This window comes from Microcaecilia unicolor, chromosome 6 (genome assembly GCF_901765095.1).
Source record: "Microcaecilia unicolor chromosome 6, aMicUni1.1, whole genome shotgun sequence".
Lineage (NCBI taxonomy): Eukaryota > Metazoa > Chordata > Amphibia > Gymnophiona > Siphonopidae > Microcaecilia > Microcaecilia unicolor.
The window spans coordinates 55,660,097-55,672,279 of record NC_044036.1 but is presented as its reverse complement, the minus strand read 5'-3'; the positions used below and the strand labels follow the sequence as shown (position 1 = coordinate 55,672,279).

Sequence of the window (12,183 nt, the reverse complement as noted above, 5' to 3'; positions counted from 1 at the left end):
GAATGATGGAAAAAAATTCTATCTGGGAGCGAATGGAAAATAAGGCAGCAACTGTAGCAATATAGGATGTGATAAATAAGATTGTATGTTAAGCCAGGAAGGACATTCTAAAGAATCTAGGGAACAAGTTAACCATATTACACCATATCTCAGGGTTGCAGCCACATAATATATTAAAAAAAAAAACCCGGAAAGCCTAGCCCACCACCTATTCAGGCAGCTCTCAGAGGGGCCCTTTTACAAAGACACAGGAAGGCTAACACGTGGATAGAATGCACCCAATCGGCACTACTGCCAGGGTAGCATATGTGCCCGGTGGTAATTCAGAGTTTGGCGCATACCGAATCCCATGGTAGAAAATCATTTTCTATTTTCTAATGCTGCATTGTTACCACATGGGTAGCGCGTGAGCCCTAAGAGCTAGGTCAATGGGTGGCAGCAAGGGCTCAGGCCATAAATAGGCGCGCGCTAGTTTTAATATTAGCACAGGCCCATTTCCCGGCCCAATAAAAAAATTGCCTTTTTTTCCCAGCCACGGTAAAAAATGCCCAGTGTGTACCTAAAAGATGCGCTGACACTACCACAGACCACTTTTTACCGCGGCTTTGTAAAAGCATTCCAGATTTCTAAAGGCTATTCTAAGTGGTTTGTTATTCCATAAATATTTGAAAATCTTTCTCTCAATGTTTTCATAAAAAGAAACATGGGCCAATTTAGGCAACATACTGAGATAATAATTCACCACAGGAACAATAGACTTTACCAGTTTTCTAAGTACAAACATACTTGCCTTTGAAAATTGTCCTGGTAAAAAACTATCTGCAGAGATTTGTACCTGCTTTCTGTGCGGGTATTGCACACAAAAATAATGCACACATAAAAATGCTATATTATACATGTTGTGACCTCCCCTTACCTAAACCCACCCCAAGAATACCATTGCATAAGGCAGGTAAAGGTGTGTGCATTGTTGGACAATTCACTTTGCTTGAACAGTTTTCAATAATCCCTTTCACCAGGTAAAGTTTGGGTTATACAGACATGTAACTGTTTCTTAGTTAATGGAAAACGTGACAGAGAAGTTACATTATTATAATATTTTTAATCACAATTTGTAATAGAGCTGAAACTGAATACAAGTTTTTTCATGAATGGATTATACATTTGAATAGTTGTGAAGCTAGTGAAGAAATTAATCGTTTGAAGCAAAAGAGATATTGTCAAAATAATTATCAGCATAACGAAGCATCTGCTGAACTGCATGAAGTATAAGGATGTCACTGTCGTAGTCAAGCTCCAGACTAGATGAATAACTTTTAATGGGGAGAATGTTGGACACGGGGATTCCAAGGTGTGCTGAGGCTGTATGCACCTATCAAAAAAAAATAGAAGGGGAATTTACAAATTCTATAGTAGAGATTTTTAATTTTCTTAAAACGTTATGCTACTAACAGGCTAAGTACTCCTAAATACGGGGTCTAATTACTAAAGTGCACTAGTGTTTCATCACTAGCATGTTGTAATGGCGATTTTTAGTTTGTGCTATCAGCAAAGCACTGTGCTAATGTTTCATGTAAAAAGGGGTGCGCTCATCATCTGGGAGACACCACCACCATGTTAATGCATGCTAACCTGGTGATTTTTTTTTAATGCATGCTAACATGGTGATTTTTTTTTAACACAGAAGCAGTTAAAATTCCCTTTTAGAATTAACACTCATTATAGTAGCATGCATTAACGAATGGGGCATCCCTTGGCCTCATTCCCCACCCTTATGCCCCTTTCCCATTTCCCTCCCTGCATTTCCATAAAATCCAAATTGAATAGCTAATGCAGTTTAGAAAACAGGCCTGTCTATGTGTCTGGCAACATCTTTATAGAAGAATGTGATATTTTCAGCTATCCACTATCCAGACAAGACTACGGCCAGGGGTCATTGGTGCCATTTTGGATTCAGTACAGACATGGGTGGCAGTGAAGGAAGATCGCTGCTGCCTGGAACCACTGGCCACCAATGCTGACCCCTAGGTTGAGTCCTAAGAGGAGAGAACGAAGGGGTGGGGTAGGGTCAGGGCTTTTTTTGAGGGGGTACTTGGGGGTACTGAGTACTGGCACCTTTTCCATTGTCTGCTAAAATTGACCCATGGACCCCAAGTTTTAATGAAAGAGCTCAGGCTCTACACACCAATTCTGCCTTGTCATAGATTCTGTGACTGGTTTCAGGGGGCCTGGCTATTGTGGGGTGGGTCCCTCAGTGATCACTCCAACCCTGAAGTATGGCCTGGCATTTAAGTACCGGCACCTTTTTTGCTAGAAAAAACGCACTGGATAGGGTAGGCTTGTGAGTATAGTTTTGCTGGCAGAAGGCAAGGTTTTCCTGGTGGGGTAGGGTTAGGGTGTCAGAGGGGCTGGATTGTGGGAAGAGGGCCTTGATGTTGCGATTGGGAAGTGCAAGGGAATTCCTATTTTAATAAAAGGGTCCCTAAAAATGCATGCATACTTTCACTTTGAAAAGTCTTGAGGGGTGCGGGGGAGGTCTCGATATTGTGATCAGGGATGCGAGGGGTTTTGATAATATATTTGGGGTGTATGGGGAAGAGATTGGGTGCTCTGGGAGGGCTCGGGAATGTGACTGGGGGATCCAGGAGAAGGATGCAGAAAGTAGGGAAGAACACATCCTTGCCAGATTACTACTACTACTACTACTATTTAGCATTTCTATTGCGCTACAAGGCGTACGCAGCGCTGTACAAACATAGAAGAAAGACAGTCCCTGCTCAAAGAGCTTACAATCTAATAGACAAAAAATAAAGTAGGCAAATCAAATCAATTAATGTGTAGAGGAAGGAGGAGAGGAGGGTAGGTGGAGGCGAGTGGTTACAAGTGGTTACCAGTCAAAAGCAATGTTAAAGAGGTGGGCTTTCAGTCTAGATTTAAAGGTGGCCAAGGATGGGGCAAGACGTAGGGGCTCAGGAAGTTTATTCCAGGCGTAGGGTGCAGCGAGACAGAAGGCGCGAAGTCTGGAGTTGGCAGTAGTGGAGAAGGGAACAGATAAGAAGCATTTATCCATGGAGCGGAGTGCACGGGAAGGGGTGTAGGGAAGGACGAGTGTGGAGAGATACTGGGGAGCAGCAGAGTGAGTACATTTATAGGTTAGTAGAAGAAGTTTGAACAGGATGCGAAAACGGATAGGGAGCCAGTGAAGCGACTTGAGGAGAGGGGTAGTATGAGTAAAGCGACCCTGGCGGAAGACGAGACGGGACAAGATCTTTTTATTTATTTATCTATGGTTGGCCCTGCACTACTTTACAGTGGCAGGTCGCACGGTTGCTCCTGCACTATCTGTAACTGCACGTAACACAGTAAATGCAGAGACTGTGCAAGGCCTGCAAACTGCATAGGACATGCTGTCAATTGTGCAGTTAGCTCAGGTGCAATTAAAACCACCTCAAGAGGTGGCGTTAGGTGCATCCACATTAATCATGCTTAGCATTAATGTGTGGTAGGGTACTTGATTGTGAGGTTACTACACTAGAAATGCTGGACACCCCCAATAGTTACCACCTAGCCTTTGCAATTACTACTCACTAGGTTTTCGCAATCGCCCAAATTCTATAAATGGTGCTCAATTTTAAGTGTGCAGTTGGGTGTGTGGTTATAGAATTGCGTCAGTTATGCACATAACTTACCTCAGGGCAGCCGAGAGACTGAGCCGGGCCAGGACCATCGCTGCTGCTGCCGCCCCCAAGCCAACACCCCACCCCAGGACGTCGCTGCGCTGCCCCCCCCCCCATGCCATGTACATGTAGCCAGGCCAGATTGGGGGGCTGCAGCCCAAAGTGAGGGGACACATTTTGCCCCACCTCCCTGCCCCCGCTGCAACTCCACATACCTTGACTGATGGGGGACACCGAGCCCAGCGCTGTTCTTCACCGCATTGCCTGCCCAGTGCGGCTGCTTCTCCTCACGTTGCTCATGCTCAGTTTCATCAAAACTGAGCATGTGCGACATAAGCGGAAGCAAGACAGGCAATGCGGTGAACAGCAGTGGAGGGAAGACTTCTGCTGGTAGGGCTTGGGGACTCCCGCCAGCCAAACCAGGGGCCCTGAATCCAACTGTGTCTCCTCCGGTCCAGCTTCTAAGGGGGGGGGGCCTGGCACCAGGGTCTGTCTCTCTCCTGTCCTGTCGGGACCTCGGTGATTGTGTTAACTCGACTACCCGGGTCCTGTCAGGAGCAGGAAAGAGAGAGACAGACCCCGGCAATTGAATTTTGCCCCCCCCCCCCCCCCGGCCCCCTCCCCATTTACAAAGCTGTTCAGCAACGCCAACACAGCCCATTCAAAGTGAATGGGCTGTGTCAGCATTAGCGCTCCAGCAACTGCTAGCGTGGTTTTGAAAACGGGTGATAATTTGATAATTAGTGCTAAATTGGTGATAAATATAACAATTGGCCTTAACAAGATTTCTAAAGTATTTTTTCTTGCATATAGGGTGGGAAATCTTCCAGAGGGAAGGAATTCTTATCTTAATGACTTTGAAAGTTGCTCACAAAAAAGAAGTTGGGTAAACACAAGTTTGAAAATTATAAGCAGTACATGCACTCTTTAATCTGGAATCTCGATTGCGATTGCCAGACTAAATGGCCAATTTTGAATAGTTCATTTAGGTAGAAAACAGGACATTCAAAAAGTGCAAGGTATTTTACAAAAGGCTGACTGAGAGAGTGACTTTCATGAATACAAGCCTAAAGTTACAACTACTGTAAGCCAGTGGGCTACTTCTTTCTTCTTTTGTCATTTATCACTGCATGATTTCTGTTCAACTAAAGCACTGATCTCACTTCCAAGGATCTGAATCCCTTTCTCCTCAACATTTGGGAGAGAAAAAGAAATGCATACCAGATTCTACTAAGGCACGCTAATGGATTCAGTGCACTCTAAATGCTAAGACACCCATTATATTCTTATGGGTGTCATGTCACTTAGCGTGCCCTAATCATTAGTGCATGCTAAATCTATTAGAGGGTCTTTTACAAAGCTGCGCTAGCATTTTTAGCTCACGGTAAAAATCAGCTGGCAGTAAACACTGAGATGCCCATTATATTCCTATGGATGTCTCAGCATTTACCGCCAGCTGATTTTTACCATGAGGTAAAAATGCTAGCACGGCTTTGTAAAAGGCTCCCTTAGTGTGCCTTAGTGAAAGGACCCCTAAATTGTTTTCCCATCTGAGGATCTGTGTTTTATGCAGGTAAACACAAGTTTACAGTAACTGTATAAAATTGTGTTTTCATTTTTTCCTCCCCTCTCCCCCAACCACCACCACAATATCAGAAATGCACACACTCCTCTGTGATTATATATAACGCACTGCCAACTGTATGAAAATGTAATGACGTGTGGTAAGGAAAGGAAAGTACATGTAGGGCCTGCAGACAATACGTTAAAATCTTTGTGCTTGCCATGGGCGTAGCTACTTGTGGCCACGGGGGCCTGGGCCCCCGTAGATTTGGCCCTGGACCCCCCTGCCGATGACCCTCTCAACCCCCTCCCGCCGTCAACCCACCATTGCCGTCTGCTAACTTTGCTGATGGAGGACCCCAACCCCCCTCCACCCGAGGTCCTCTTCTTCCTTCGTTCTGTTTCTGAGTCTGACGTCCTGCACGTACAACATGCAGGATGTCAGACTCAGAAACAGAACGAAGGAAGAAGAGGACCTCGGCTGGCGGTGGTTGGGGTCCCCGCCAGCAGAGTTAGGCGACGGCGACAGCGGGGGAGGGTTGGCAGCGGGAGGGGGGGTCGAAAAGGTCGTCAGCAGGGGGGGTCAAAGTTGGTGATGGTGGTGGCGGCAGCAGTGGCAGGGGAGGGCTCGGCAATGGCGGGGGGGTGTCGGTGGCACCGGGGGGGGGGGGGGGGCTAAAATGTGCCCCCTCCCGCCGAAGTCTGGCTACGCCCCTGGTGCTTGCATTGTGCTCTCTGGCTCTCATTTTTAATAGGGAGACATCGTGGGGAATTAGCCTTAGAAAATGAACTTGCAGTCCCAAAGGACTGCTCTGCATGTGTCAATGAGAGAAGGGTTTAGTAAATCTCTTTCTAAATTTGCATCTTTAGACACCGCCAATAATTTAGTAACGTACCTGCTTTTGAACAGCTCTGCTTCTATACACTTCACAAATATCTTCAGCAACAATTGGGCAAAGTTCATCTACTTTAGTTAACAAAAGTACATTCGGCACATCTGCAAAAAAAAAAAAAAAAATACAGTACTGATAAGAACATAAGAATATAAGAATGGTCCACTTAGCTCAGTATTCTGCTTTCAACAGAGGCCAATCCAGGTCACAAGCACTAACAGCAACATTCCATGCTATCAATCCCAGGGCAAGCAGTGGTTTCCCCATGTCCATCTCAAACAGGGGCAGACTGACCAATCGGGCGACCGGACAGTAGGCTCTGTCCGGATGCCTGGCCCGCAGTTGGTGACCTAGTGGCCTCAGCGGGAGGAGGGGAACATGTTCTTTCCTGCCCGGCCCGCTGGGCTGCCGCTATTGCCCCCCTCTCCCGCCCTGCACCACCATATTTTTAAAATGGCGGCTCAGACTCCCTGCAGAAGTCTCATGAGACTGTCGAGACCCGCGAGACTACCGCAGGAAGTCTCAGCCACCATTTTGAAAACATGGCTGCGCTGGCAGGCAGGGGAATAGTGGCAATGCAGCAGGCAAGAAAGAACATCCCCCCCCCCCCCCCCCCCCCCGCAGAGGCAACCAGACTACCAGGACCCCTCAGGTAGGACCGGGATAGCGGGTGCGTCAGCTGCAGTGGCGGCATGGAGGTGTCAGGTAACGGCCTAGCAGGGGGCCCAGACCACCTCCAGTGCCCGGGGGCCCAAACTACCCTCAGTTCACCCCGATCTCAAATTTTTACTGTACTTTCTCTATATTTCTCTATTGTCCATTTGTATTATGCAGTTAGTTGCAGTGTCTGAGGTGCAGACACTGCAACTAACTGCATAATACAAATGGACAATTAATTTCAAAACCAATTTTGTTCACAAAAGGGTCCTTGCACAAAACTGCATTACACACTAAAATGCACTTAATGCAGCTAAAACTGCAATACCGTGGGATATGCTCAGGTGTCCTTCGGTAACTTGGAAATCTGCATGCGCTAACTACCCTCTAAATAAATTTCTAATTTTCTTTTGAAAAGGCGTGTCAGGGGTGGAATGTAGGCATTCCTGGGCTAACCAGTTAGTGCATTTATATTACCATATGCTAGCTGGTTAGCACATGGATGCTGAAGGAGCCTTTACTGCCTATAAAACAGGTGGCATTAAGGGCCCCTTTTACCAAGCTGCGGCAAAAGGGGACTGGCGCTGGCATCAGCGAATGGTTTACACGTGCGCCGAGGCCCCCTTTCACTGCAGCTGCTAAAAGGGCAGTCTCACTTTTCGACAGGAAATGGCCGGGCGGCAAGTAAAGCACTTGCCACGCGGCCATTTCGGGGGGGGGGGGAAGCCCTTAACGCCACCCATTAAGGTGATACACCCATTGATTGATACAATTAATTGTTTTGTTCTCTTTGGTATGGAAGTTTTTGTTAGTGCTGTCCTATCAAAAATGGATTTCTTTTATAAGTTAGAATATCATTGTATGTTATTTGTATTTTTAAAGATGTAAACCGTTCTGATTTGCTATGCAAGAAGTGACGGTATAGTAAATAAACGATAAATGAAAAATGATAATTTGCAGATTTAAATATTTTTTTATAATCCTGTGCTTACAGGCTAAAAACATGAAACTTACCACATTGGTTGACTGTTGTCCGCAATCTTCTGAGTTTCTCTACCAGGTTTGCTGAGAGGATGCTAACCTTGCATGCATCAATAACAAACACAACACAGTGAACCTTGTCCTTGAGAGATGGTGACATTAGATAGCCTGGAAAGTCTGGCTGAATGGAAGCAGCTGCATTAAACTGTAAAGTAAAATCATTTTTTTAGACTTCATATTTGCAGATTTAAAGAAATATTTGCATATCATAAGTCACATTAAAAAATACAGACAAAAGAAAAGTCACATACAAGAGGTATATTATAATCAGGGGATGAGTCACTAAGGGACACACTAAAACAATTTTAGCACACATGCTAAAAAAATAAGTTTTAAGCTGTTACACTGAAGGTTGGCTTTTTTTTAATCTGAAAAATTAAGTTGATGTTGACAAAGTTGTATGTTTGGGAGTTGTATGTGAATCAGGGGCGTAGCCAGCCTTCCATGGGAGAGGGGTCCAGAGCCCGGGGGAGGGGGCACATTTTAGCCCTCCCCCCGGCGCCGCCCCCCCACCGCCGACATTGCCACCCCCCCTCCCGCTGCGAACCCGCCGCCGCTGCAGCCTACCTTTACTTTTGCTGGCGGGGGATCCCACTCCCCGCCAGCCGACGTCTTCTTCTTAGTCGCTTCCTGCTCTTCAATTTGTTTGCTGACGTCCTGCACGTTGTACGTGCAGGACGTCAGACTCAGAGAACAGAACTGTTCTCTGAGTCTGACGTCCTGCACGTACAATTACGTGCAGGACGTCAGCAAACAAATTGAAGAGCAGGAAGCGACTAAGAAGAAGACGTCGCCTGGCGGGGAGTGGGATCCCCCGCCAGCAAAAGTAAAGGTAGGCTGCAGCGGGGGCGGGTTCGCCGGGAGGGGGGTCCTGGGGTGAATCTGCGGGGGCCCCGGCCCCCTCAGGCCCCACGTAGCTACGCCACTGATGTGAATAGGTTCTGATTGGTTCATTTTATATATTTTTTAGGAAATATGTTGGTGTTTACAGCAAAAGACTTTAGCTGAATATCAAATGAGTCAGTAAAGTGCTTTACTTGTGATAAACCCTGGAAGCAGGCTTACAGCCGAAACACTGCTGTCTGTGTGAGCGTCAGAGATTACTTGAGTTCCAGCGTTAGATTCTGACACTAGATTAGTGCCATTTTTGTCCCAATTTTTTTAATTACTGGCTAGGATTTTTGCACACTATATTAATTTTATGGATATATTTTTTGAATAAGATAATAAATTGGTTTCTTACATTACTTTAGTAGGTGGTGGAGCAGTGACTAATGATTTGAACCTGAGACAAGAGTCTCGGACTTGAAGGGGCTGTGCGCTAAAAGATGTCCCAAGACTACACTCACTCTATTCTGATGTTACTTCCTCTTGAAGACTTTTTGAAGTTTGTAGTTTAGTGATTATGGAATAGTTTCACATACTCCTCTTGACATTTTCTTCCTCTATTTTTTGTATTGGTTATATCTGATAGGGTTTTCTTCCTCTTTTTGGGATGTAAAATAAATAATTTAGCATGTATACTGCCATTCTACTAGCTGGCTAGGTAGCAGATGAAATTTTCCTAAATCTAGCTGGCTAAAGCTTAGGGGCCCTTTTACTAAAGGGTTGCCACGTGGCAGCCCAGAACTACTGCCAGCCTTCCACCTCCAGCACACGCTGTTTCCGGCGCTGCTGGAATTTTTAAAAAATACACAGCAGCAGGCTACCTGGCAGTAATTGGACAGCATCGCACAGTACCTGGTTACCACCGGGGTAGCACAGGAGCCCTTACCGCCACCTCAATAGGTGGCAGTAAGAGCTCCTCCCCCACATGGCCACATAGTAAGTGCAAGCTTACCGCATGGCCATGTGTTTTTTCGGGCTTTTTACCCGCTGTAGTAAAAAGGGCCCCAGCACGCAGCAAACTCCTCTGCTGCCGCTACCGCAGGGCCCTTTTTACTGCAGATTGGTAAAAAGACCCCTTCGGGCCCTGTTTACAAAGCCACGCTAGCATTTTTAGCACGCTAAAAATTAGCACATGCTGTGTAGGCACCCATAGAAATATTATAGGCGAGCCAGTACAGTGTACCAGCACCTTTTTTCCTAAGGCCAGTTCACCTGCCCGCCCTTAGTTCCCCAGCCCTGCTTTCTGTTCCTGCAGCCTGCGACGCGTTTAAATCTTATATATTTTTTTAACCTGCAGTCGCAGCGCCGGCGTTAGTAAAAAGGACTAGGATTGCCTCCTCCAGCCTTCCCTTCGTTCCCTCTCAGTGTCCTGCCTTCCTCTGATGTAGTTTCCTGTTTCCGTGAGGGCAGGACACTGAGAGGGAACGAAGGAAAGGCAGAAGGAGGCAAGCCTAGTCCTTTAACTAACACCGGCGCTGCGACTTCAGGTAAAAAAATAAAAATAAAAGATTTAAACGCGTCGCGGGGTGGCAGGAACCGAAAGCAGGGCTGTCAGGGAGCTAAGGGCGGGCAAGTGGGGCTCAGGTACTGGGACTCGACAGGGGATTAAAAGGGGGGCAGGTGGAGGCTGGGGCAAGTTACTGGACATGGAAGTGAGGATAGGGGCAAAGGAGAATTGCTGGACATGGCATGGCGGGGAGGGCAGAGAAGAATCGCTGGACATGGAAGGGAGGGCAGGGGAGAGAGGAGAAATCAATGGACATAGATGGAAGAGGAGGGCAGAGGAGAATCGCTGGACATGGAGGGCAGGGGAGACAGTAGAATCATTGTACATGGAGGGGAGGGAAGGATAGAGGCAAAGGCGAATCGCTGGACACAGATGGGAGGGAAGGGCAGAGGAGAATCTGGACATGGATGGGAAGGGATGGCAGGGGAGAGAGCAGAGTTGATGTACATGGATGGATGGAGGGAAGGGCAGGAGAAATGATGGACATGGATGGAGTGAAGGGCAGGGAAGAGAGGAGAAAAGTTGAAGGGAAGGAAAGACAGGAAGGAGATGCACATGGTTGGAGGAGAAAGCAGAGAGGAGAAATACTGGATATGGATGGATGGAGGAGAGGGACGACAGGGGAAGTAGATGCACACGGATGTAGTGGAGGGGGGAGGAGAAATGCTGGACATGGATGGAGGGGAAGGAAAACAGAGGAGGAGATGCACATGGATTTAGAGGAGAGAGGAGAAATTCTGGACATGGATGGAGGGGAGAAAAGAGAGAGGAAGTGAGATGAACATGGATGGAGGGAGGAGGGAGGAGAGAGGAGAAATGCTGGACATGGATGGGGGGGGGGAAGAAAAATGCTAGACGTGGATGGAAAGAGGAAGGAGATGCATACTGACAAGATGAGGGAAAGGGAAAAGAGGAGAAAAACTGCACATGGATGAATAAAATGGGCAAAAGCTGGATCCACTCTATACCTCCTCCAGTCAAGTCCGCAGAGGACCCAGCTTTTACCTATGGATGTAGGGCAAGATATGAAGAAGAAAGGAGGAAAGTAAAGAAATAAATGGAAAGGAAACCCTGGAAACGGAGTTAAGGGAACAGATAGAGAGCAGCAGAATCAGAGACTGGGACCAACATGATCAGAAAAACAAAGAGAGGCATAATCAAAAGGGACGCCCAAGTTTTGCTGAGGACATCCTCACAAAACGTCCCGATGGAGGGGCGGGAAAACCCGTATTATCGAAACAAGATGGACGTCCATCTTTCGTTTTGATAATACAGTCGGGGACACCCAAATCTTGAAATTTTGGTCATCCTTAGAGATGGTCGTCCCTAGACTTGGTCGTTTCTGATTTTCGGCGATAATGGAAACCAAGGATGCCCATCTCAGAATCGACCAAATGCAAGCCCTTTGGTCATGGGAGGAGACAGCATTTCTAGTGCACTGGTCCCCCTGACATGCCAGGACACCAACCGGGCACCCTAGGGGGCATTGCAGTGGACTTCATAAATTGTTCCCAGGTACATAGCTCCCTTACCTTGTGTGCTAAGCCCCCCATATGCCCCCCCAAAACCCACTACCCACAGCTGTACACCACTACCATAGCCCTTACAGGTGAAGGGGGGCACCTTGATGTGGGTACAGTGGGTTTCTGGTGGGTTTTGAAGAGCTCGCTGTTTCCTCCACAAATGTAACAGGTAGGGGTGGGATGGGCCTGGGTCCGCCTGACTGAAGTGCACTGAACCCACTAAAACTGCTCCAGGGACCTGCATACATCTGTGATGGACCTGAGTATGACAACTGAGGCTGGCATAGAGACTGGCAAAAAATATTTTTTAAGATATTTTAGAGGGTGGGAGGGGGTTAGTGACCACTGGGGGAGTAGGGGGAGGTCATCCCCAATTCTCTCCGGTGGTCATCTGGTCATTTCGGGCACCTTTTTGTGCCTCAGTTGTAAGAAAA

The 12,183-nt window shown here is 47.1% G+C and overlaps 1 protein-coding gene across 2 annotated transcripts in view; it reads right to left on the bottom strand.

The window, feature by feature from the left end:
- Window positions 1–476: 476 nt before the first annotated feature.
- Window positions 477–12,183, bottom strand: part of IFI44L (interferon induced protein 44 like) — a 35,403-nt gene continuing 23,696 nt past the window's right edge. For both annotated transcript variants that reach the window (XM_030207298.1, XM_030207299.1), the window contains exons 6-8: window positions 7,805–7,976; window positions 6,137–6,237; window positions 477–1,372 (exon numbers count right to left, since the gene is read on the bottom strand). In XM_030207298.1, coding sequence (XP_030063158.1) covers window positions 1,193–1,372; window positions 6,137–6,237; window positions 7,805–7,976 — 453 coding nt within the window. In that variant the 3' untranslated portion in view covers window positions 477–1,192. The remainder of the gene's footprint in view (window positions 1,373–6,136; window positions 6,238–7,804; window positions 7,977–12,183) is intronic.